The sequence below is a fragment of the Gymnoscopelus braueri genome, assembly GCF_963280865.1.
Source record: "Gymnoscopelus braueri genome assembly, chromosome: 23".
NCBI classification, from domain to species: Eukaryota; Metazoa; Chordata; class Actinopteri; order Myctophiformes; family Myctophidae; genus Gymnoscopelus; species Gymnoscopelus braueri.
The window spans coordinates 4,896,248-4,923,038 of NC_137625.1; the positions used below are offsets into that span (position 1 = coordinate 4,896,248).

Genomic DNA, 26,791 nt, shown 5'->3' on the forward strand with positions numbered 1-26,791 from the left:
ACTTTCCATCCATATATTGTTGTACTGGAAAGCTTGTTGTCTATTAGATAGGTTCGGTAGGTAGGTAGGTAGGTGGGTAGGTAGGAAGGTAGGTAAGTAGGTAGGTAGGTAGGTAGGTAGGTGGGTAGGTAGGAAGGTAGGTAAGTAGGTAGGTAGGTAGGTGGGTAGGTAGGAAGGTAGGTAAGTAGGTAGGTAGGTAGGTGGGTAGGTAGGAAGGTAGGTAAGTAGGTAGGTAGGTAGGTAGGTGGGTAGGTGGGTAGGTAGGTAGGTGGGTGGGTAGGTGGGTGGGTAGGTAGGTAGGTGGGTAGGTAGTAGGTAGGTAGGTAGGTGGGTGGGTAGGTAGGTAGGAAGGCGGGTAGGTAGGTAGGTAGGTAGGTGGGTGGGTAGGTGGGTAGGTGGGTGGGTAGGTAGGTAGGCGGGTAGGTAGGTGGGTAGGTGGGTAGGTGGGTGGGTAGGTGGGTAGGTGGGTAGGTGGGTAGGTGGGTGGGTAGGTAGGTAGGTGGGTAGGTGGGTGGGTAGGCGGGTAGGTGGGTAGGTAGGTAGGTGGGTGGGTAGGTAGGTGGGTAGGTGGGTAGGTAGGTAGGTGGGTAGGTGGGTAGGTAGGTGGGTGGGTAGGTGGGTAGGTAGGTGGGTGGGTGGGTAGGTAGGTAGGTAGGTGGGTGGGTGGGTGGGTGGGTAGGTGGGTGGGTAGGCGGGTAGGTGGGTAGGTGGGTGGGTAGGTGGGTGGGTGGGTAGGTAGGTAGGTAGGTGGGTACTGTTAAACAGGGCCATATACATGTCCTAGATCTAACATTCTATAAGATTGATTGATTGATTGAAATTTGTATTTACTGCTTATTATTTTGACGTTGATACAATTCCTCCATAAGTCCTTGACAAAATATCCAGGTATGTTCCACGTTGAATATATTTTCCTGGTTTTATAAGTTATTACAAAACATGTGAAACTGTGCGTGCTGTCTTTTAAATTCTATAATAAAATGAACAGTACCGTATATCCATAGGTTATGTATGTGATGTCACGTCCTCATCCCCACACACAGACCTCTAGAAGGCTATACAGGTTTATACGGAAGTGTTTCCGTACACGTCACCCATTATCCTTGGAAAGTTATTAGTTTGATATCAAACGTACGGAAAATTCCATCTCAAGTTAATTATGGATACATGAACACAGAGGATTTTAGTGCTGCGTGCGCCGAGGTACAGACAGACAGACAGACTGATAACTTCATGTCATTGTGTATTTTAGTGAATGTTTCATATAGATTCTTGTAAACCATGTTTTTTTCTGATCTATAGACCCAGTAGGACACAAAAAACCCGGTTTACATTTTTTTTTCCCGCCCTGGCACTATTTTGGCACCATGGCAACATTTGGCAATGTGACGCAATATTTTATGTCTGTCTGTCGACATCTTTTCTTCAAATCTGCATGGCCAATTTTCACCATGATCGGCCCATAGGTGGCGCTACAGCAACCAATTCAAAACGCAAATTCATGATTACTTTCAAACTACCCATCAAATATTTATCAAATTTGATGGGTTGTTGCATCATGAGCTGAGGCACAACCTCTGAAAATTTGACCACAATCCACCTATAGGTGGCGCTACAGCAACAGATTCAATATGCAAATACACAATGGTGCAAGAGCTACCTGACGATTTTTAACAAAAACCTTATTTAAACAGAAACAGAAAGTGTTTATTTTCAATTCAAAGGGTTTATTTGTCTTGAACCTTTGATAAAATGGAACATGGATCCTTGATAATAAGAAAACAAAAATAATAATACTCCCCCCTCCAGAGAAAAAATATATAAAGGAATGCTCAACAGTACACATTCTCAACTTAACAAATCAACAAAGAATCAATCACTGTAGGCATCATCGTCATCACTCTCAGCATCATCATTTGGAAGATTTTTACATGAATCTTCTGCAGCTTCACATTTGCAGAGCTCTGTGCATGGAAGATTATTGACTTTGCAAGAACAGCGGCCGCTGCACTTGCTGGCAACACATGCACACTTGACTAGTTCTACGACTGCCTCTGGTGCAGGTGGAACCTTTGAGACTACAGGGACACAACTTCCATCCTCTTGCTGCCTCCATCCCAAAGATAGTGGATCTAAAACCTTTGGCTGAGCCACAATGTCTTGTGCCCATACATTTGCTTGCCAATGTGCTCGCAGGATATGTTCTATGATGGACCCTTGCGTTGGACATATCTTTTCCACACCCTGATTGGCCTTGAGCTGTTTAAACATGTGCCACCGAAGTACTTCAGCTGATTCATAGCCAGGTTTGAAGAGCTGACACATAAACTTTTCACACCCAGCTAACACCTCTGAGGATGGATAAGGGCCAACACCAAGCTCAGAAAGTGCATGGAGTACATCATCACCAGCCTTCATGAATGATTTGAAGCAGGTAGATTTTCCTTTTCCTCTGATGTGACCAGTGGTATCACAACCAGTAAGCGTGTGAAATCCTGGCAATGCTGCTGCTCGTTCAGGACCAATGGCCATGTAGATGGGTCTCAGTTTTATCATCCGTCTTTGATCTCCAGTGCCCATGATGATTGCGCTCTCTGGTTGAAGGTCTGGTACCCTTCGAAGGGCAAGTACCAACACATCAGTGTCACATGAGTATATATGTGGTGTTTTACCTAAACGACTCACTGCTACTGCATACAGAACCAGTAATGTGTCTGCCTCTTCTTGTGTACTTGTGACGTTCACCATGTTTGTGTTTGTGGACATGACACCCTTGTGTGTGTGTGTGTGTGTTGTGATTGGCAGTTTGCAAAGCTCAACAACTTTTTGTGCAAGGTAGAGAACAAGGTTGACCTTGGTTTCCTTGGTTCCCAGAAAAGCCTTGAAGTCTTTGATCGGTGTGGAATCTTCTATTTTGTACCCCTTGTCTTGTGCTCTTCCTGCTGTACGGATTTGTCTTGTTCGGTCCTTCATGGATTTTGTGACTGTATAGTTGTCAAATAGCAGGTATATATCTGTGTATGTCAATACTCCGAGTAAAACATTCTGCAAGATCTCAGCAACATTTTATTTCACCTTTCCGGACAACCATCTCCTGCACGACTGCCATGCCATCAATCAAGATACTGGTCAACATGTGTGCTGATGGGCTACTCTGCATTTCTATCGATTCTTCAGGAGATGCAGTTCCTGAAACCACTCCTTCCAATTCATGGATAAGAGCAGACTTGGCTAAAGTCGGAAACAGAGAACCATCAGACTTCATTAGGCTTGCATTGTGATCCGCAAATTCGTATGTTCCCACAACGTTCTGCAGGTCAAGTTCTCTAGAGGACTTGGCAACGAGAAGCAGGCGAACAAACAGTGAGTTGGTTGATTTCAAGCTGACTACCTCAGATGATGCCTTAAGCTTGATAGTTTTGCATCCATCTTTCCAGGTCAGATACTTAAGCTTTGACATTTTGTCCCACATGTTCTTTTCCCCTCTGACCCTCTCATTCACAAAAAAATCCAAGTTCTCTGCTCCCTCGTAACTCAATGTCCAAGACATCGTTCTGTACTGCTGTTGTCATTATTTGTTTGGAAACAAAGTTGACTAACTTCATTTCAGATTCATCATAATTTCCTGGTGGACGGAAGGGATTTGCGCTGCTCAGCACATCCTTCAGTTGTTTCACAGATTTCTCTTGACGTGTATTTCTTGCCATTGAGTGTTGGTGATGCTTCTTTGGGTTGGCATCAGCTATGTTCAGTAAGCGCTCAGTTTCACCAGCCAGTCTTGCCAGTACTGGGGTACTCAGACAGTATTTTAGCAGACCCTGAGGATCAGTGGTCAAGCCAGAAATGGCACCTTCTCCTTTATGAATCTTGTTCACGTGTTCTTGAGCATGATCAGGCCCAATGGATGTGAAAGGAACGGGGTTGGTACTGACAACAAAATCGCCACTCTTGAGATCTTGCCATACTGAGGGATGGCTGTGTTCCAAGTGATACATGTGTGCAATGTAGTCGGGTATGTTCTGGGCGTAGTCGTGTCTATTGTAGGCAAAGAAGTAAACGCACATATGCTCCAATGAGGCTAGGTGCAAGAGCCAATTCTGATCACGAGTACTTCGTATGAACTGGAGAAGATTGTTGACCTGCTTCATATATATACGAGCCCATTTGAACATCGGGTACTTCTCATTCTCACTGTCAAATTGGTCCAGTGTTTCCAGCAGCTGCAGATCATATATCATGTTGACCAGTGTGCCATGAGCTTCAGAAACACAGAGTCCATTTTCACACGCTTTTCTCAGATCTTCGAGTGCAGACGTCAGTTTCTGGTGTAGCACTGGGTGCTGTTCGAAGAATGCTTCAATCCACAAGTCAAATAGAACTTGCAGTGTGATCTGGTGAGCTTCCAATGCTCTGTTGTGGTGCTTGCCATTCAGTATTTGTACAACTGTAACACTGCTATATAGACCGGATTCCACCCAAGCTTCATCCAGACCACTCCCTTCAAGGGTTGCTCCAAGACATCGTACAGCACACAGAACGACATGGAAGGCACCAGGACTTGCTATGATGTTAGATTGGAACTGTTGGTCAAGGAAGCTCAGTTTTCGAACTCTTTTGTACAAGTCCATGTCAAGCCAAACAAGTATTGGCTCAACATCCTGAGTGTCTTCCATCATCAACTTGTTGAGATTGTAGAGCTGAGTCAATGATGTAGTAAGGGTTGTCCATTCATGGGCTGGTGCATTTATGATAGGCAGTGCATGCACTTGATCAAGTGTCACAGATTCAGTTTTGGATGTTGACACACGCAGAAGTGAATTGTATGCCGTCCAGACAGGCACAGGCTGTTGTTGAACATGAGTGTCATCATGCGACTCGGCTGGGTCATTTGTTGATTTGGCATCAGTGCGATGGGAATGGCGAACCAACAGCCAAGCTAGATCCTCGGTTGCAGGTCTTTTGAGCTCCTTCTCATTCATTCCCAATTTGAAGTTTGGATATTGTGGACTGTTGTGAGGCTTAGGGGCACCTTTTATCCAGCTTGATATCAATGGGATGACAGTCTTGGGTACATCCTTCTGTGGCCCTGTTCCTTTGCTCTGTGTGGGGATTGCACACTCTGTTACTTCCACATTTTCCTCCCTACTGGGTTCCCGTTGATACACAGCCATAGCTGTTGCATGGAATGAATTTCTTCCATCGTACGTATCAACATTCGCATCCAGATTGTCGATGGAGAAACGCAACCGCTTCTTCTTTTGTAGTCCAGGTGGTACATAGTTTCCATTATTACTCTCCATATTCCTCTGTACTCCCTCTGAGATTTGAGCAACACACTGCTTGACTCGTCTGTATGGAACTCCTATACCGGCATGAGAAAGTAAATTGGACAGTTTCTGGCTTCTATAATTGTGTTCACAATACAGTGAAATGCCAAGTGTGATAGGAGTTTCAATAGTCGATCGAAATGTTGCATCTGGCGTCTTTGGGTCATGCAAAAATTGACGATTAGATTTGTGGGCTTGAACAATCTGCTGAGATATGATTGATGCAGATTTATTCAATTCTCTCAGGTGGGCTTCAGTTTTGACTGTAACTGTACCTTTTATGATCCAAAGGATCGTGCTGTGGAGCTCTGTTGGTACAATGTCACACTCACTATTCTCAAGTGTTCCAGAGAATGTCCATGGATTTGTTTTGTTCTCTTCGATCTTCTTACGTAGGGCCAGGCTTGTTTCAATAAGATTCTTCATGTCATCATATGTGCTCTTTCCTGCTTCCTTATTAACTGCAGAATCTTGTGTAGCTTGTGAATGTATCAGTGCAGGCTTCTTTGGTACTTCTGTGAACCGCACTGCAGGTACATTTTCCTGTATTTTCTCCCGAATCCATTTCCGTTAAGCCTTAGCAGTGACAAACTTTGAGCTGTACTTGATATTGTACTGTGCCATCTTAGCTATGTAAAGGTTTTGAGCTTCGTTCATTGGAATAAATTCTCCCCCTTTAATACGTTCTTGTATTTCAGCAAATAATTATATCTCAGCTTTTATGTGGTCAACTGTTGATCCACTGTCTTCCGTGTTGCTGCTTGGCGTCACTTCTTTATCTGCTTAATTTCCCTGCTTCATTGCTTGCATGCTTCCCTGCCACTGCTTGGTAATGCAATTCTTGTGATAAACAAAATCACATGCCAGGACATCGTTGTCAGCTATGACAGTGGCATAGTTAACCTTCCATTCTTCATTATTTGAATTATGTACTATGTCTTTTATTTGCTTCCCAACATTTCCTGTTCGACCTTCAATCAAAGGACAATTAGTTTTGCATTGACAAAAGAAACATTATTTTTTATCAAAAGGTGTCTTCTTTGATCGGGTGTACTTTTTTGGGACCTCTTCTGTTTTATTTACCATTGATGAAGTAGATGGTCGCCCTTTACTTCGGTCACTAAGGACAGTAACATCAGATGTTTCACAGGCTCGCTTGTGGCGCTGTTCATCACGTTCTATGTGTAATTTACTCACAGAGTTGCCGTAACATGTTTTGTGCCACATAACATTGTTGTCACTTAAATCTTGTGCAGAAAAGTTTCTGATTCTCTCATTGAGTGCAATAAAGTCAATGTTCCCAAATTCTGCTCTCTTACTAACTGCTGCCAAGAATTTATCATACGTTTTTTAGGGAGTACGAGATCATTTAAAGGTCCTTTTTGGCATTTTATGCAAAGCTGGAAATTACTTGACGTTCCCTCTTCAGATTCTTCTTTGGCTGCCATGATTTACCTGAAGACACAGAATATATAACAGATGATTTATAACAGGCAGTTAAACTGACAATAATATTTTGGCTACATTTCTTTCAAACATTTACCGTGTGCTGTACACCAGTTGCAATGGTACAGTCCCTCTTCTGCCCTTGAACTTTGGGGTTCTTGCTTTGAACAATGTTGACCATTCAGTACCTGCCCTTTTCTCCAGAGGTCCTATTTGTTGTGCCATTATTTACCTGTTGGCAGGTGAAAAAATAAAAGATGGGTAAACACTTACCATGGAGTGCTCTTGTTAACTGTAATGTATGCCTATTAAGAAGTAGAGATTAGATAGATGTATCTTTATCATTAGTCAAACCATTGAGTTGTCAGAGTAATGGGGAAGTCAGAATTATGAGCGGTCAATCCTCATTGCCTAACATTAGTGAGGAACTAGCTCATATAGCCAAACATGTTAGCCATGCTAGCCTATTTTTGCTAGCTAGCTTCGGTAGCTTGTAATGTCAAAACAAGGCTCAAATTTAAATCAACTCAGGATATTCAGGAATATACTTAAACTCACTTACTGCAAGACTAGTTTCAAGATTTGTTCTCCCTCTGCCAGCCATTTTCAATAATTTTTTTTTCCTGACCTTACCAAGTCACAGGATGGAGTTTGGTGCCACCTTGTGTTATAGAATTAAAAAATCAGGTTAATCAGTCAATGGCAGGGAGGACCTACAAATAAATCTGTCAAGAATCAGTCAATGGCACTAAAATTATTAAATGCAACACATTGAATATTTGTTTATATTTATTCTTACCACATTGTGCTGGCCACTACCATGTGCCATGTGCTGTCCACTAGGTGCTGATGTTCCACTGTCACATGATCCAACGCAGAGTGTCTCTTATCTCATTCCTCCCTATAGCTTTTCATATTACTTAGCTAGTACATACATGAGAAATAACGTTGCAATTACAGAATTACATGAAAATCGTTCTGGTTATCCTTTCATGAAAATTGTCCTGAAAATCTTCTATTTGATTCTTGAATCTGTTGTTGTTGCGCCACCTATAGGTGGATTGTGGTCAAATTTTCAGAGTTTGTGCCTCAGCTCATGATGCAACAACCCATCAAATTTGATAAAAAAATCGACGAGTAGTTTGTAAGTAATCATGAATTTGATTTTTGAATTGGTTGCTGTAGCGCCACCTATTGGCCGATCATGGTGAAAATTGTTTATGGCGTCTTCTGGGACACATCATACATTTGTGCACCAAATTTGGTGAAGATTGGCCATGCAGATTTGAAGAAATGATGTTGACAGAAATACAGACAGACATAAAATACTGCGTCACATTGCCAAATGTTGCCATGGTGCCAAAATAGTGCCAGGGCGGGGGAAAAAAATGTAAACCGCTTTTTTTGTGTCCTACTGGGTCCATAGAACAGAAAAAACAAGAATCTATATGAAACATTCACTTAACTTCTTTTTGCTACATAACTACATACACTATCTGTCTGTCTTAAGTTCAGAGAAGTCATTTGTAGGGGCTGGAGTCATTTTAAACAATGTTTTAGTTTTCATTTTTATTTAGAGCGAGAGAGAGAGAGAGAGAGAGAGAGAGTTAGCGATGTTCAGTGTGCCTCACATACTGCTCAACCAAATAGGATACGAGCATGAGATCTGATTCATCTGCCAAGGTGGAAGGAAGAGGGTGGGGCTGAGGACAAGGTCAGACTGTGACAGAAACAGTGACACACTACACCTTTTTTTACACCCACATCATGGGTGACAAAGCAGCTACACACAATGGATTAAAATTACTGATAAATCGAAAATGTATGTCCGGGATGGTATTAAGGTGCCAAAACATTTCAGATAAAACTAAAATACGACCGCATTTGTATAGAATATTTAGGAAAAGTCAGGGACGGGGAGCCTTCTGAGAAGTTCTGGAGCAAAGTCAATTGACTTCAAAATGTCAGACCACTGTGTCAAGAATGAAAACACCAGTGAAACTACGAAGCGGTCATCATGCTACAAAGTCAGAGCTACCGACACAAAGGACATGCAAGTCTCATACAGTTGGACCCCGGATCTCCACAACCTCCCCATTGATGGTGCTGGGGATCAGAGGTACCCTCTTGAGCATGCGGTAGTCCACCACCATCTCTCCTTTGTCTTGCTAGCATTGAGCCGGAGGTGGTTTGCCTCGCTCCACAACACACAGTCCTTCACTACAAAGTCCTTCACCATACCAATGTGCATACGTTCACGTCAATAATAATAAAAACACAAAGTCAGATATGGCTCCTACAACCCCCTTCATGTGGCTAAGTTTCCAGTTCAAGGTCCTCAGCTTTGGGATTTGTAATGCTCCACGTTTGTAATGCCACGTTCGCCCGGCTGATGGGCAAAGTGCTGGCTCGTATCCCCCGCCACGAGTGTCTGGTGTACCTGGACGACATCCTGGTGCACAGCCGTGCCTTCGTGCCAGCCCTGGGGTCCCTGAGGCGGGTTCAGGAGATAAGAGCAACGGGTCTGATGTTGCACCCCACTTAATGCAGAGGAAGGTGACCTTCTTGAGGCACGAGCTGGGGGTGGAGGGCATCGGCACCATGGATGAAAAGGTCCGGACTGTGAAGGAGTGGCCCACTCCCCACGAACCAGGGCCAGTTGAAAAGTGTTGTCGGTCTGGCCTCGTACAATAGGACACATGTGCAGGGTTTTGCCACCGTTGCTCCTGTACCGGCTGCTAGAAAAGAACAGAGACTATGTGTGGTCTGAGGAGTGTCAGGAGGCATTCTGTACTCGACCCACCTGACCCCGCCTTGCCCTTCATGCTGGACACTGACGCTAGCAGTGTGGGGGTGGGGGGGGGTGGTGTTATATCACAGCTGTAGCCTGAGGGGGAGAGAGTGGCTCAGGAGGTACAGTGGCTGCTTGGGAACCGGAAGGTTCCCAGTTCGATCCCGGGTTCCCCCAGAGTTGGTGTCGAGGTGTCCTTGAGCAAGACGTCACGCGCACGTCGCTTAACACCTACACTACAGGTCACACAAGGACATGCATCTAGGCTCATTCCTATGTTAATCCACCTGGTGTGAGTTGGGAGCCTTTGTAAACTTTGTTGAGGTGTGAATTTAAAGTTGTTTTAAATCTATGCATGTGCCTCCTGTTCAATAGGTTCTTGCACGTCATGCAAGGCTGTCCCATGAGCAATGCAACCCAGTATACTAGCTCAGTTAATGTGGTGTCTTTGTTGCTCTGAAGGCAGTTTTTTTAATCATTTCGATGCCATTGCTAGAGGATGAAGACTTTTGTGCGGGGGGGGAAGTGTAGCGACCCTGTTGGGAATTTTGGTGTACTAGATTTTCAGGCCACTATGTGGCCTTCAAACCTAGTCCTATGTTGCACTGATAAGAGCAATGGTCACAGAAGTTTGGCCATTTGAAGTGTTAAACACTGCTATAACACGACCACTTACTGGTAAAACCGGAAGTGAACAGATCCACTTCCGGGTTGCACCATTGAACTCCACACCCCTCAGAGAGTGGGTGAAGTTTCTAGGGAATTTTTATTAAATTTGGAAGTCTGTGGGACCACCCACCAAGTTTTAAGCATTTAGTATACTGGGAACTGGAGTTATGGCTGTTTAAACATCAGCCAATTAGAACACAGAGGGGGTGGGGCATCAGACAATTACAGCCCGTCCCTATTGGCCGTCTAAGAGCACCCACAAGTTTGGGGCCTTTAACATGCTGGGAACTGGAGTAATGGCTGTTTAAAGGCCAGCCAATAGGAACAAAGAGAGGGTGGGGCTTCAGCAATTACAGCCTGTCCCTATTGGCCATCTAAGAGCAACTACCAAGTTTGGGGCATTTAGCATGCTGGGAACTGGATTTATGGCTCCCAGCCAATGGGAACACAGAGGGGGCGGACCAATGGTGCGCCTGTGGTTCCTGGTGTGGCTATTCTGATGGCAGACCCCTGACCAGTGTTGGTCCCATGTTTGGTGCGGATCGGAGCAACGGTGCGCCTCGCATGTTACGTTTGTGATCCACCCTAGGCAATTTTATTTTATTTCTGATTTTTTTTTTGTGTTGTCACTGCTGTCATATCCTACTGACTCACCTGCTAGTGAGGAGCCTCCACCAGGAGAACGTAGAGCCTTTGTCCTACTCCTCCCGCCCAACACTCCCTACTGACTGTAGGAGTACGTGCAATGACCGATATCACCCTCCCACCCGGCTTCCCTCTCCCGAACACAGACCAATTGTGTTCGTATAGACGGCCGGATGCACAACGATGGATTCGGACCCTCAACCTCCGTGGCTCTGGGCAATTTTAATATAGGATTGCACTCTTGGTGTTGCCAGACTGTAGGATGGGACTTCCAGGGGAAGTGACGTGTGTTGAACATAGGTTGGAGAGTGTTGTTACATTCTGTACATCTACGAACCTGTTAAACCTAGCGTAACCTACCTGATAAAGTTCATGTTGGATAATAAAGCCGATGCATCTAACCCGTAACTACGTCTCTTCCTACTGTCATTTGGGGATTGTTACAATAATATGCTTCACCCACATAGTCTCACCCACAACTTAATGTTCATTCCACTTATCTTCAGGGAAACACTTTGTTGACCAACACCGGTGTTCCCTGATTGACAAAGTGAAAATGGTCAATCCCATCCTGGATCTGCTCCTTGAGAAGGGTGTCATCACCAAAGAGGGCTACGATAATGTGAGGTCTAAGTCCACCACTCAGGAGATGATGAGGGAACTCGATACACTCCTGAACTCCAGCAAAGCCAAAGACATTTTCTACAAAGGTCTAGAAGAACATGAGAATCTTCTTCTTGATGATCTGTAAGTAATTAACATTTACATTCATCTTCAGGCCAAACATTGTTTTAGTACAATCAAATGTTCAGTATCATGTATCATTCTTTTCCAAGAGACCCACACTTCAATCAATGTATTCATACAGTAATTCTTACAAATATGAATGATTTCAACCAGAATTTCCATGTACTTTTTATGTTTGTCATTGTGATGCTAACTTTTGCATGTGAAGTGATCTTCAAGAGACAAAAACAAAATGTATTTTGTCTTGAGTTTTTTTTTTCACTTACATTATAGTATTTGGGATTTGTATATTTATCAAATTGTTTGCATTTCACAGCAGGGACACTAAGCCTTTTCCTCCACTACAACCCAAAGGAGCAGCTGTATCTGTCTCAGGTCAGTGCTGTTTAAACATCACCTCTGTTTTCCAAACAATATTGTTAAAATCTCGAGCCTATCAACAATGAGAATGCTAGACATCGTTTATTGTGTTGTTGGTAGAGCTCTGGTAGGTCCTGAAAGTCTGATAGATCGCTTTCTTTCTGGGAAAAGATGTTAAAGAATTGCTTAATTTGTTCATTACAGATTTGTTGGTGAAAATAGCAGGGCATCACATTACTGACTATGAAGGCAAGCTTCAAGATAAGATGGGCAGGACATATCTGCGTGTAAAACTGGACGATGACCTCAAGATAAAGTTTGAAGACGTATATGTCCCTCTCTACAACATAAACACCAGTTTCAAAGACATGCACAAACATCATGAGGGCAGACAGATGGAGATGAATAAGGCAGGACTGGAAAAAACCCTCGAACTCAGTGACATATTTAAAGACCCTTCTGGAATAAACGAAAGAACAGTCCTGACCGTTGGTGTCGCAGGTATTGGCAAAACCTTCCTCGTACACAAATATATATATGACTGGACCAAGGAATGTTTTGCACAAGACCCCCATCTCTTGTTCCCATTCAAGTTCCGCCAGTTAAATCTTCTCGAGGGAGAAAGCTTTTGTTTGGCAAAGCTAATTCACAAATGCATCGAGGAAACCAACTGCATTGAGGAAGAAGCTCTTAATGAAATCTTCAACACATTGCAGGAGTCAGACAACTACAACAAAAGTCCCTTCAAAGTGACGTTTGTGTTTGATGGGCTCGATGAAAACCGGCTCCGGATGCATTTCACTAAAGATGACCTCTCAGACCAAGTCACCAAGTCGGATCAAGTCACCGAATCCTTCCCAGTGGAGGTACTGCTGGTAAACCTAATCAAGGGGAAACTGCTTCCCTCTGCTCACATCTGGATAACCTCACGACCTGCAGCAGTCGATCAGATCCCTGAGGACTTTGTTGACAGGATGACAGAAGTACGAGGGTTCATCAGAGATGACCAGAAGGAGGAGTACTTCAAGAAGAGGTTCATGGAGATCTTCGGTGATGAGAACCAAGCCAGCTCAATGACCAGCTTAATCATGTCACATATCAAGAAATCAAAGACCCTCTCCGCCATGTGTGAAATCCCAGTCTTCTGTTGGATCATTGCTGTTGTTGTGCAGCACAGAACAATGACAGACAAGCTGCCTGAGACCCTGGTTGAGCTGTACTGTGAATTCCTGATAGTTCAGACAAAGAGGAAGCAGAAGAAATATGGTAAATCAGATGAGACAAACAAAGAGAAGCTCATAAAGGCCGAAAGAAAGGTTCTTTTGAAGCTGGGCAAGCTGGCGTTTGACCAACTGGTCAAGGATAATATCCTGTTCTACCAGAAAGACCTGGAAGCCTGTGGTCTTGATGTGAACAAAGACTTGCTGAACTCAGGCATGTGCACATCGTTCTTCAGAGCAGACGGTGCTTGCTTCCACAAAACTGTCTACTGCTTTGTTCACCTGAGCATCCAAGAGTTTCTGGCTGCAGTCTACCTGTACCACTGTTTCACACAGAGGAACAAGAGGCTATGGCACCACTGGTTCAAAAGAGGGAACATGGAGGTACTGAAGACATTCCTGAAAGATGACAATCCTAACAGTGACAGTTCAGACAGTGACAGTTCAGACAGTGACAGTTCAGACTGTTTCAGGTCCCTCTCTGACTTCCTGAAGGCAGCTATGAAAAAAGCTCTGAAGAGTGAAAGTGGCCACCTGGACCTCTTTGTCCGCTTCCTTCATGGTCTCTCATTGGAGTCCAACCAGAGTCTGTTAGGAGGCCTGCTGCGTCAGAAAGAGAACGGTCCAAAGGAGATCCAGAGAGCCATCAACAACCTGAAGGAGATGAATGATGACAACATCTCTCCTGAAAGATGTATCAACATCTTCCAGTGTTTGATGGAGATGAAGGACCATTCATTAAGTCAGGGGATCCAACAGTACCTGGAGTCAGAGAACAGATCAGGGAAGGAACTCTCTGAGACCCAGTGTTCAGCTCTGGCCACCATGCTGCAGATGTCAGAGGAGATTCTGGATGAGTTGGACCTGGACACATACAACACATCAACGAAGGGGCGACAGAGACTGGTCCCAGCTGTGAGGAACGTCAGAAAGGCTCGGTTTGTTTTCTTATTTTTTTTGTTTTGTTTGCCATTTCAGAATACAAACATACTTCTCCCTAACACTCGCTACAGCCTATGACCACCTTTTCTGACCAAAACACACGTGCCCGCAGATGCACTGCTGTGCACGACACGTGTGTGCCCACAAGACTGCTTACCCGCCACATCAAATCAAGCGGTGTGACTGTGAATGCCTGGGTGATATGCATGCATACTAACGCTGTCTAGTCTAGCATGCAGCTTTGTTGTTGGTACTTAAAGAAATAATAGACAGCAGTTAACGCAATTTAACCCGTCAACACTCCGTCTCTCCAAACAATGATATTAACATGGTCCCAACCAGAGTAATGGGGGGCAATTTCACCTCTTTGTGGTCTGTGCTTGTCTTTATATGGAATAATTACAACAACAACTGAACATGGACAGGTAGCTAGCCTATAAATATATACTGCTGAAAACGTAACCTGAGTTTCAGAATAGCTTTTGAGTGAAGGATCAAATGCATTTCAGATGCTGATTAAGTGTCATGCTGACACACACACACACACACACACACACACACACACACACACACACACACACACACACACACACACACACACACACACACCTACATTTATAGCTTGTAAAACTATCGTTGATTTTGTTTCCCCACCCACTGACATGCATTCTATTATCCTTGACAGTGAACAGGGTCAAAGTTATTTTGATCTTCTCTGATTTTACATTGAATATGTATTTACAGACTTGTTGGCTGTAACCTCAGTGAGACACACTGTGAAGTTGTGGCTTCAGCTCTCAGCTCTAATCCTTCACATTTAAAAGAACTGGACCTGAGTTACAACAAACTTTCACTGGAGCTGCTGTGCGCTGGATTGAAGAGTCCACATTGTTGTCTAGAGATTCTCAGGTCAGATTCATTCAACAGTTATACATTTTTTATACAGTTCTGTTTTATTATGTGAATAATGATGAAGTGTACTGACCACAGTTTGTAAAGCCATGTTGAGATACACATGTCCACTGAGAACTACTTTTGAGTTGAGGAGCGCCATAGTGGATATTATGTCCATAGTGATCCATAGTGGATATCATGTCCATAGTGGATATCATGTCCATAGCACTCACATGCAGCGTGTATTGACACCGCAACATTCAAACTGCTCAAATTGTTCAAATGTCCTGATCTATGTTATAAGACCAAATAGTTTAGCTGAAACAATGTAAACATGGACTTCTCATGGTTGTGGTAACGATTCAATGTCGGTTTGTAAATCACCGGCTTGTCAGACACAGCCAGGAGGATCAATAGAGCCTTTACGGGGCGGCAGTGGCTCAGGGGTAGAGTGGCCGGGTAGAGTGAACTGGAAAATCGCAAGATTCCCAGTTCGATCCCGGGCTGGGGCGCTCCCCTAGAGTTAGTGTCGAAGTGTCCTTGAGCAAGACGCTGAACCCCTAATTGCTCCAGATGAGCAGGTTGGTGCCTTGCATGGTTTCCTCCGCCATCGGTGTATGCATGTGTGTGTGAATGGGTTAATGGCACAATCAATGTAAAGCGCTTCGGATAGAAGCGCTATATAAATGCACCATTTTACAAAGGTTGAACTGTTTCAAGCTTGAAGCGCCCAGGGTGCTGTGCCAAAAACTCTGGCCGTTGGGAGCGCTGAAGCGATATGCTTGGGCGCTAGGAAGAAGAGCACAGCAGTGTGTCTTTACCATAGAAATACATAGCAGACTGGTGCTGCCAGCTCAAAAGGTACTCTCTGTGGACACGGCCCTCACCTCCTCATATTATTCTGTCCAGGATCCAGCTGCACAGGCTGGGGGTGAGTCTGCTGGGGGTGAGGTTTCTGAGCTTAGTGTCAAGTCTGCAGGGGATTATGGTGTTGAACACTGAGCTGTAATCTATGAACAGTACTCCCTTTGTAGGAGTTCCTCTTCTCCAGGTGGGAGCGGGCTGAGTGGATCTGTTTTAAATTTGGTCGTTTAGGGTGGCTTGCAACCTGCTGTTGATCAATTCTTTGACATGCTTCTTAAAGCAAATACTGGTGTCCCATAGTTCTCACCCCCATAGTGATATGAGGGTATGAGCTATGGGATGTCAGTCATTTAGACCAGTCCGCTTCCAGTCTTCCAGAGAAAATGGCTAAATCAACAGGAAGTTTACTTTCTTCTTTAAGATCATTATTTAGTTAATGTTACTCCTGCCTGTTACGGTTCAGTTCTTGTATTGTATCTCTACTCCAAAACCCTGACAGTCAGACCAGGTCCTTTAAATGGTTAGTTTCTCTACCCAGGAATAATGTAATATCTGATGTTTGATTCTTCATTTAGACTGATTCATTGCTGGTTGTCAGAGAGATGCTGTGAAGTTCTGGCCTCAGCTCTACGTTCTAATCCATCCCTCCATCTCAAAGAACTAGACCTGTGTTTCAACGTCCTGAATGACTCAGCTCTGCAGCTGTTCTCTGGACTGAAGACTCTCCAGTGAGTAGAATGAACTGTGTTCATGTTTGTTAGTTCTCTGTTTCTATTAGAATGTTTCAATGGGGGTGAATATGAGTAAAATGAGTAATGAATCATAAGTGAATGAATAATAAGTGAATGAATAAAGCTGCATGCAATTGGATCATACAGCAATTATTATTATTATTAGTAGTAGTAGTAGTAGTATTAGTATTATTTGAGTGACTTTTAATTTCTAATTTGTATTTCAATTCACCCCCAGCATTCCTTTCATGTTATACATAAACCGTTTATTTCCCTTTTCTTTTACGACATAACAAGTAATCACAAAATATGTTTTGTTAACACTAATGTTCATGTAAGTACATTACAAATAATATATATTTATATATTACTTAACTCCCGGACAAAATGTGTACTTTCTAAAGAGTGAAACACGGAGGACATGAAGACTGGAATAATCCTCAGCTCCTTACAAGATGTGAGTGTCTGTCTGTCTGTCTGTCTGTCTGTCTGTCTGTCTGTCACACATTGATACTTTATACTGGCCCCTGATGGATGGATGGATACCTTTATTAATCCCGGGGGGGAATCTCAGTCACCTAGAGGCAGCACAGCAGTTAAGAGTTACATATACAGAGTAAGGAAAGAACTGTCGTATACAGCAATACAAAGGCAAGATATATCAATAAGAAGCACCATTGTCACAGCTGTCTCTTGCCATGACAAACATTGGGGAGAGGAGACCAGGGTAAACGTATTACAAAAGAGTGTTTATTAAATAATGCCTAAGAACAATCAACTAAATAATTTTGTGAACAACAGAGAATGTTAAAGACGTATCCGATGAGGTGTGGAGTCCTGAAAACTCTTCAGTAGCTTTCAGTCAATACAGGTGTTTCTCTGCTCTTGGCCTGGTCCTTAACACCAGCAAGACAGGAACAATGTCAGTCAATAGATCTCTCTCTTAGTAGCCTATAACTGATATTTTAGCTAATTGTGCAGTTTTTGATAGAAGCATGACACTTTCAGCGTAGTTAGCATATGCCTTTATTTTCAGATGTGGAGGGGAGTCAGATTTGACCTCTGAGGATCACGAGAGGTCAAATCCAAAACTTGCGCTTGGAACCAAATACTATAGACAAAACATTTAATGTATAATTTCCAACCAAATTGGGGATTCCCTTTCATTTGGTGACACTTTTGAGATCACCAGCATTCATGAACATGCGTTTAGATCAAAGGTCAATGTACAAATTGAACCAAAAATAAGCAATCAGTTGACATTTGCAAATGAACGCTTGGTGGTGTCCCTGTGGTGAATTGAGTTGGTTAATTTTAGCGTCAGTGTGTTTGTCCTTGTGACAGATGTGGTGCAGTTATGTATTGTTTGTGATGGGGCAGACTACTGGGAAGGTCAGTCAGAAGCTGTTTGATATGACTGTAGAGAAACAGATTGAAACCACCAGACTGAAAAACCAACTGCTTTCTCAGCTTCCGGATCTGAGGGTATATTGACAGGGAAGAGACACTTTTGAGTTTTGAGAAGGACATTGGACCAGCCCTCATGATGGCCTGTCATCATGACAGTTGATGCCTTGCACTTAATGTAAGCAGCGCAGAGAAGTTTTCTACTTTGAGACATTCCGGGCAGACTGACTGGCTTCCCATACCCCGGGCCCAGCAATGTGAGGTGTCCAGTACTGACCCTAAGCAATTTGGTGCCCTAGGCAGGATTTTACCTGGCTGATCATTCCAGATTTGGAGGATATTTGGACGTCAGAATTTTTGAAAAATGAACCTTCTATTTGACAATTTTCTGTTATATATTCATCAATAATAGATATTAAACAACATCAAAACCTTGTTCGGCTCAGCTCAGGCATCAAAGGCAATTTTTAATATATAATTCCTTTACCATTAGGTTAAGGAAGTAACATTCTCTCTGAATAACCATTTGATTTCAGATATGAATTTATTTCAATTAATTTAAGAAATCTGTATTGCACAACTTTTCAATAGTGGCATGTTTCACTTTACTAATATAAGTATTCATTTTCATATATTTGCTCTAACCCATTATGCACATAATTACTTAAACTCTTTAAAGGACAAAAGGTCAAACCCTTATGTGCTGAGGAAGTAATTTATGCTTATTTTTGATTAAAATGATAAGGTAACAGGGAAATTACACTAACAGGGTTGAATAGCTACATTACTTTTGATTATAGATTATTGTCAGTTGGACAAATAAATGCTCCATACCACATAATTAGTCTTTTAATAACTTTTGTTAACAGAAAATTATTTGAATAACTTTTAATATGTTACACATGGATAGTTGGTAGGTAGTGTGGAAATGGAAAATGGACCAGGAGGCAGCAGTGCTGTTCAAGGTTCTATCAATCAAGGTTTTATTTTGCAAACAGGAGCTCACACAAGACACATATCTCACCAACATCAACCCAACTTGATTACTAGTTTTCAAACACCTTTTATACCTGGTCACCAGCTAACTGACCAAGCAGGAAAGACTCTACTAAGTAGTTCCACTTACATTGATCACACCTCAATTATGCCAAGCCTATTAAGTTAGAGGACATAACCATTAACCATAACATGCAGACATTAACACAAACTGTGTTAATGTTAATAAACACAGTATGTGTGTTAATGTTATTCTTTGAAATTAATAATACAACCATAAAATCACATGACAACTTAAAGGAGATAAATACTCCTCCTTCTTAAAGGGTTATGTCCAAGAATTAAAGTCTGTAGGCAAGTGAAAAGTGAAAACATGAGCAAAAGGCATTTGAACCTTCCTCTTGCAAACATTACACAATCAATGACCTAATACATGAATATGAATGGGATTACATGTTTGGAATCTTGGGAATGGAGAAATGAGCCTCCATGACATGTTTCACCCCTTCTCCCTTTGGCTCACACCCAGTGTTGTGCCTGAACGCGTTCAATGAAGGATCGTTCATGAACTCGTTCATATTTTGGGCGAACATGAACTGAACGTACTGTATATCCGCTAGATGAACGTTATTGTGAACGTGTTCATTCTGGCGTTTGTGAACGGCGTTCTCTCACAGTATAACTTCGTTAAAGAGTGTCCCAAATGTCCATGGTTACATCGGTTTGTCATGTTGTATTTCATCCTATCCTGTGTTTCCGAGGCACCATGAACGCCAAAAAAAAGAAAAGCCAGGCGGTGTCTGACATTCATCTGTGCAGCGCGGAGTGAACTCAATCTACGTGCAGACTACAGACTACTATGCAGCACCCATGATTACAGATAGCCCCTCGGGTTAAAAATGCAAGAGAAGCACCTCTTAGCTTTATAAAATCCCTGTCCGTTTATCAGTTGTTGTGTCATTGTAGTACGCTGAGTGATAATGATCCACAGCTGTCTCCAACGCAAAATCATTTTGTAATAAAAGAAAGCTTCTGCGCTGTATTAACTACACACACGTATGAACAACAACATTGCTGGGACCGGGTGTACTGCTTGTGTTTAAAACAAAGTATTTTTCACAACTTTTCACTGTTGGTGCCGTTTCTTTCTCTCAGCTGCTGCTGCTGCTGCTGTTCTCTCTGGGCTAGAGCCTAATTTATTCTTAGCAGCACGACGGTGTCCCGTACCTAAAATAGCAGACATACAAGCTCACAACGCGTCGTGGATGCAACTCATTGTGGGCTTGTAGGTCTGCTATGTTTTTAAAACTGGCATAATCCTGGATTATATTCATATAATATAATAACACAGGCCTGGGTCTTCAATGTTTTTCAGGTCAAGGACCCCTTAGCTGAGAGAGAGAGAGACCCTTATTATATATATATATATAATATAATATTAGTAATACTATTAGTAATAGTAGGCCTAATAATCTGTGTTAAAACTGATAAAATAATTGCTGTCTGTGGTTTTATATGGGCTGTGACAATAATTTTGATAAAAAATTGCTCGCAGCAACATATTGAATTTTTTTTTACTAAATAATACATTTTTGGAACCATGAACTTTAGTTAAAAATGTTGAACTTTGAACTGAACTAGTTCATTTTAAAATTTGTGAACTATGAACTGAATTAGTTCATGTAAAAAGTGAACTTTCCCAACACTGCTCACACCTCAGGTAACCTTGAAAAATAGTATGTTTTTTCCTACCCTGAAAATGCTTAAAAGGGAACTGGTATGGTTGGAGGGCTATAGACACCACCGGAGGATGCAGGCATTCTGATGGTGCATCGAGTGCATCCATTTTAGGGCTCAGTGGTCAGTCAGCAGCTTGAACTCCCTCCCCAGCAAGTAGTATCATAGTAGTAGTAGAATGATGACCTCTCCAATCTCGTCCTTGGTACGACTGCCTGGACGCATCCATCGCTTGTACAGCCCCTTCAGTCAGATCTCTCTGACAGTCTCCTCTGCTGGAACAATGGTGCTGCAGAACCTCTGTCGATAAGTCTCTTCAGCAGCATTTTATTTGTTTAGTACTGCTGTTTTAATCTGACAATCCCGGACAATCTGATGTCCGGGATTCTCGGTTCTGAAACATGAGAGGCTGGATTTCGGTTAGGTGGATTATCAGGTCTCTGATCCAGTGGCATGGGCTGTCGTGATGTCTCTGTGTCCATTGCACCAGAAGCTGTTTAGACTTGGTTACGGCCAGATGTTGGAAGAGAATATTGTTCTTTTAACGTCCAATCTTTACAGACGCTGACTGCATCTGGTCTGTTATCTGTCTGATTTGGTTAAGCAATTTCTTCAGTCTGTTTAGATTTAGAATGACACATAAAGTTCCTCATCTCTTCCATGAAGCTAGTATCAACAGGTGTTGCCATTGGAGTAGCCTGCTGCAACCCTCCTGATTTCGTGTATAAAGGGGCGTGTGTATAGAGCCGGCGAGAGACGGCGCCTGATCCCATTGGTTCACCGATCTGTCCGTCAACCCCCGCCCCGTTAACACAACATTACGAGCGACGCCCACTGCACTCTGGTTGGTTGGGAAATGAAACACTTCCTCATACCCAGGACAGGCTATAGTTGGGCCAGGCTTTTATTTTTTAGCAAAACTAAGCAATAAAAGCCTGGAGATCGAGGCTACCATTGGAGTAATGTAGCCTCTTTTGGTCGCACCACTGGTCCTTAATCACTTAGTTTGGCGGCTATCAGAGAAACTGTCAGGTGGATCAGGAACAGAGACGACGTCTCCTTTAACTGTAGGCTCCAGGGCCGCAGGAAGGGGTGTGCGAACTGTGCGGCCGCACAGGGCCCCGCGCTTGGGGGAGCCCCGCAAAAAAAAAGAAAAAAAAGAAAAAGTAAAAAAAACGTAATTTTTTGTTATTTTTATTTTTTTTAATGAACAGAATCACATTTATTAAGTAAATGCAAATAATGGGGTGGGGGCGGTGGGGGGGTTGGGGACTCGACGCGCGCACGCGACTTCGCACAGGGCCCCGCATTTCTCCCAGACGGCTCTGGTAGGCCCAACTCCATGCTCCCCTAGGCCAAACACTTTCTTTCCTCCTCTGTTCAACTGGGTTCAACCTGGTAACTCAGCCTCTTCCACGACCATATGGTCTACTTCACAGATGTCCAATTCATAAAGGCATACCATCCCACCACTGCCACCAAACAACTGTAACTCATTTTGACTACATGGTGAAAATGAAAGGAAACAATATGGTCTGTAAAATGCATGAATGTTTAAAATATGTAGATTAACCTAAATTAGTTTAGATTATGTAATGTTTTTAATTGAACCATAAATAAGTTTTTTTTATTCTATTAATGCAACCCTGTTAATGTTGTACAACCCTGTTACTCTAATCAACAGGGTAACAGGGTTGTAAGTAACAGGATTGCAAATCCATGCTAATGTTAGCTTTTTCTCAGGAATAGAAGCTAGCTGTTGAGCTAGCTGTTGCTATTTATCAAGAGGACAAACTTACTTAAAGCAATACAAGGCAGGTCCACAAATAACAGCTTTTAGCAGCCTCTGCTGGTCACTACCGTCACTGCATGTATTTTCCGTAGGCCTGCATTACCCAGAATTCCATTTGTTTTCACCGGAAGCGTTTCAAAAATAGTGATTTTAATTGTTTTATACTATCTGCGGATTGTTTCTCTTAGCCAGTGGAGCATTAGTTACCGTGAGCTGTGTTTTCTTTTGCTGTTGTTTTTTCATCTTCAAATCCTATAAGGTCTTAAAAACAGCGTGAGATTCCTTTTTGTTGTTGCGCGGTAGACCCTGGCCAAACAGGAAACCGGTGCGGTAGTTCCAAACAGGAAACCGGTGCATTTCCGTTTCTGTTTTCCGGCCGGATGACGTCATTTTCGCGGGAAGGACGGCCCGCCACCGCTTCAATAGAAAATATAATAGAAAAGTCTTTCGGGGGTGAAATTCATGCAGTGGGCGTTGTGAAACATTTGCCACTCACAAAAGATATACAATTTAACTTTATTTTTTTTGTAAAAGTTACCTAGTACAACTTTAAGTAAATAAGTAAAGATTTTTTTCAAGTATTTGTCTATAGATGATAATATGCATAACAGTGTTACCCGAGATAGATTGAGACATTCAATTAAGGCCGACAAGGTTATACAAATATGAAAAATAGAACAGAGGACATACCTTTGCTCTACCCATGCTGTTAGTAAAGTGTTTGATGATGTCACTACCAGTGTATCAGTGACTCACACTTTTTCTTCTACCATGCTAAAAAGGTAACAGGGTTGCTTGCAAGTTGTGGGACACAGATTCCTTGCGTAATAATACTTATTTAAAATATTATGTTGATTAAAAAAGAGACATCTATGAACAAAATAGTACAAAAGAAAGGAGATTTAAATGTCATCTTAACAGTTTTATCTGAGATTCAATTTGGTCACCAAGGGGGTGGGACAAGAGAAAAGCAGCATTTTAGGGGGTTATTTGGTATTTTTAAAAATATCTTCAAGCAATCTTTTCTCTATTTATATTTGGTCTCAGGACAAGTAAAAGTTACACAATAACTGCATGATTTAGCATTTTGTACATTGATTATTAGAAATTTCATGGGTGGGACGTAAAATGTCCTCCAATTCTGGAATGACCCTGCCCCCCCCCCCCCCAATAGCCTATTATTTATTAATAATAATATTATTCTGCCTGCACATACGTCATGTCCTAGTATGAGCAAATAGGGGAACGTCACATGATTCCTTGTTTGATCCGGCAAAAACTCGGATATGTCTCAAAGAATATTATTATTGGCAGAATCCCGGAAAGTTTAGAATAATTGGCGGTCCTGTTTTCATTTTTCACAAGATCGGTGGTCGTTATGATGACCTGCACTACAATATTTCACCATATGTTGCGCTATGACGAAATACCCCCACAAATTCTTATTGTAACAATGTGTGCGTTGCGTAATGCAGTTCCAATGGTGAAAGCTGTGTTGTCCATGAAATACCGCCCCGAAATACCCGTATGTGTGTCTCAAAGAATAGCCTAAATAAGGTTATTTCACAAATATAAACAACTAGGATATCATGCAAAATACAAAAGCCAAATTGAAAACCAAACTATTAGACTAATTAATATGAATGAGTTTGCATTGGGTGTTAGCTAAGTAGATGCGTTGCCATTCACATGGGTGGCTGTTGCATGTGCACACATGCCCATGTACAGTATGTGATACTGTAGTGTACCATTGCAATTGATGAACAGGTTTCTGTTTGGGATGAACGCAGCACTCTGTACATTATCTGGAATGCATCTTTCTAGCAAAGAAGGTCTTAATGTCTTTAGTTTGAGACACTTGAAGTAAAGTGATCACCATCACATACTGCAGCTCAGGGCTCTAGCTGACTCTAATCAAACCGTGTATTAATCTCAGCTGTGCGTGTTTCTTTTAAAGTGGTTTCATATCTTGCTGGTCTATTTAATTTTTCCACAAACGGCCCTGGTCTAGCACCCCATCATTCGGATTATGTTGCGCTATCGTTGTTGTGTATTGGCTGCATGCTTGCCTCTCGCTGCAATGACCGCTCTAGTTCTGTTACGTGCTGTTGCTCTCTCAACTCCATCATCTAGGTGCCAGACAAGCTTATACACAACAAATCGTTGATCTTTGTAAGCTGGCTCTGGCTGTGGGTGTTAAAGAAGGCTCAGGCTGCAAGAATCAAGTGCTGCTACGATAGACTGACTGACCAGGGATCAGATTACTGCAACGCAATTTATGGGGGAACAAAGTTGTTCCCCCGTCAGTTAAAGTGATAGCCGAGAGCGCACACTCAAACTATAGCTCTGTGGAAGCAAAGTACTGTGGCATGTGTTATTCATCAAGTTGAAAACATGCAATTTAATGTCATTGTCAATGTCTCTTATTGTAGCTCTTATATATAGCTGCAACAGCTAGACTAGACTTCATATGGAGTAGCCTATAGCTGACATACTACTACATACCTACTGTGTTAGAACAGTATTTTAGGTTTGTCGGGTGCATAAAATAATGGGGTCCATAGGGTTATCTAATATGTTCATATAGACTTCCTTACTAAGCTTACTAAGTGATCTTTATTGAAATGCAATGTTTCATGTAGTTCTAACTTTCACTGTTATATAGAATAAGCTTGAATGTCCCTTAAATAGAAAGTATGAAAATTACTTAAACATTTACAATCTGGTCTTTATCCAGAACTACTTAGTGCCTATAGTTAGTTCATTAAATTCAGTCCATTTGGTTACATTTGCCTACTCTAAGGAGCTCTAAGGGCCAGTACTTTATGAGTAGTTTTACTCTTAGAGAGATAGACCTGCTTAATCTGTTGTACATGTTGTACTTTGAACCCTGGAGAGAGTCCTGGACGCTCACAACACGTCACCCTGCTACGCCTTGTAGATCAGTTATATATAAAAAATAAATACAAATAAAACCGATCTACAAGCTCACAATGTGTCACATCATAATGTGTTGTAGCTTGTAAATCGCCTATGGTTCCAATTTCCCGATCTACAAGCGCACGTCTCTCATCACACAGCGTTGTGAGCTTATAGATCAGGTTGTAGATCTGTTAAACTTTTAAAATAGCACAAAATAGCAGATCTACAAGCTCAACGTGTGGCAGCTTTAACTTAAATCTTGTCTGTCTGTCTGTCTGTCTGTCTGTCTGTCTGTCTGTCTGTCTGTCTGTCTGTCTTGTAGATCGGCTATAATTCAAACATATCAGAAATAGCTGATCTACAAAGCTCTCAATGTGTCGCATCACAATGCATTGTCAGCTTGTAGATTGGATGTGTTTCAAAATAACAAAAATAGTAGATCTACAAGTTGAAAACTAGTCGTATAGTTATTCACTGTGAGCTTTAGATCGTCTTCATGGCAAAAACATGTTGCATCATAACGTGTTGTGAGCTTCAAGCTCACACCGCCCCACATTGTGAGCTTGTAGATCCACTTGAGGCGTTGTGAGCTTGTAGATCATCTTGCAGATAAGCTTTATTTAAAATAGAAATAGCAGATCTACAAGCTCGTAGATCATTGGTAACCAAGCGGTGGACATGTGGATCTTCAAAGCCATCACAGTCGATCACAAACAGGTTTGTGTGTATTGGGAGAGGAGGCGACGGATCAATCAATTGAACAGAATATCTAAATGTGAATATTAATTGATGAGAAAGTCAATATTCGGGGGCACGGTGGCACAGTCGGTAGTGCTGTCGCCTCACAGCTAGAAGGTCCTGGGTTCGATTCCCGCAGGGGACGCTGTGGGCGCTGGGGGTGTGTTCTCTCCTCCGCGTCATCAGTGCCCATACCCTAGGTGGGGTTGGCGAAAGGGCCTTTCTGTGTGGAGTTTGCATGTTCTCCCCGTGTCTCCTAGGGTAGGTACCCTCACAAAAACATGCAGTAATCCTGGTCACTATACTGCCTCCCCCTGGCCAGCCGGGGCGCCTGATGGAGGGGAAGGGAACTGGTTGGAATAACGTGTTCCTTCCACGCGCTACGTCCAACCAGGGAAACCCTCCCCTGTCAGGTGACAAGAAGGTCAGTTGGCTCTCATGCATTGAAGGAGGCATGAGCTCGGCCCTGGCCCCCCTAGGTTGGCAGAAGGAAGGTAGTGCCCAGGATTACATAGACAATTGGCACTGGGTGTAAAAAATAGGGTTACAAAATCGTGGGAGAT

The 26,791-nt window shown here is 42.6% G+C and overlaps 2 protein-coding genes across 6 annotated transcripts in view; one reads left to right on the forward strand and one right to left on the reverse strand.

Annotated features, from left to right (window-relative positions):
- LOC308079306 (NACHT, LRR and PYD domains-containing protein 3-like) overlaps positions 1-26,791 on the forward strand; it is a 201,639-nt gene that overhangs the window by 168,899 nt on the left and 5,949 nt on the right. For 4 of the 5 annotated variants that reach the window (XM_080420727.1, XM_080420731.1, XM_080420728.1 and 1 more), the window contains 6 exons: positions 11,385-11,625; positions 11,942-12,000; positions 12,190-14,143; positions 14,892-15,056; positions 16,481-16,633; positions 17,041-17,093. In XM_080420727.1, coding sequence (XP_080276853.1) covers positions 11,385-11,625; positions 11,942-12,000; positions 12,190-14,143; positions 14,892-15,056; positions 16,481-16,633; positions 17,041-17,093 — 2,625 coding nt within the window. The remainder of the gene's footprint in view (positions 1-11,384; positions 11,626-11,941; positions 12,001-12,189; positions 14,144-14,891; positions 15,057-16,480; positions 16,634-17,040; positions 17,094-26,791) is intronic. The other variant, XM_080420730.1, reaches the window with a different exon arrangement.
- Positions 1-26,791, reverse strand: part of dusp16 (dual specificity phosphatase 16) — a 182,731-nt gene that overhangs the window by 69,061 nt on the left and 86,879 nt on the right. The gene's annotated exons all lie outside the window — the stretch shown is intronic.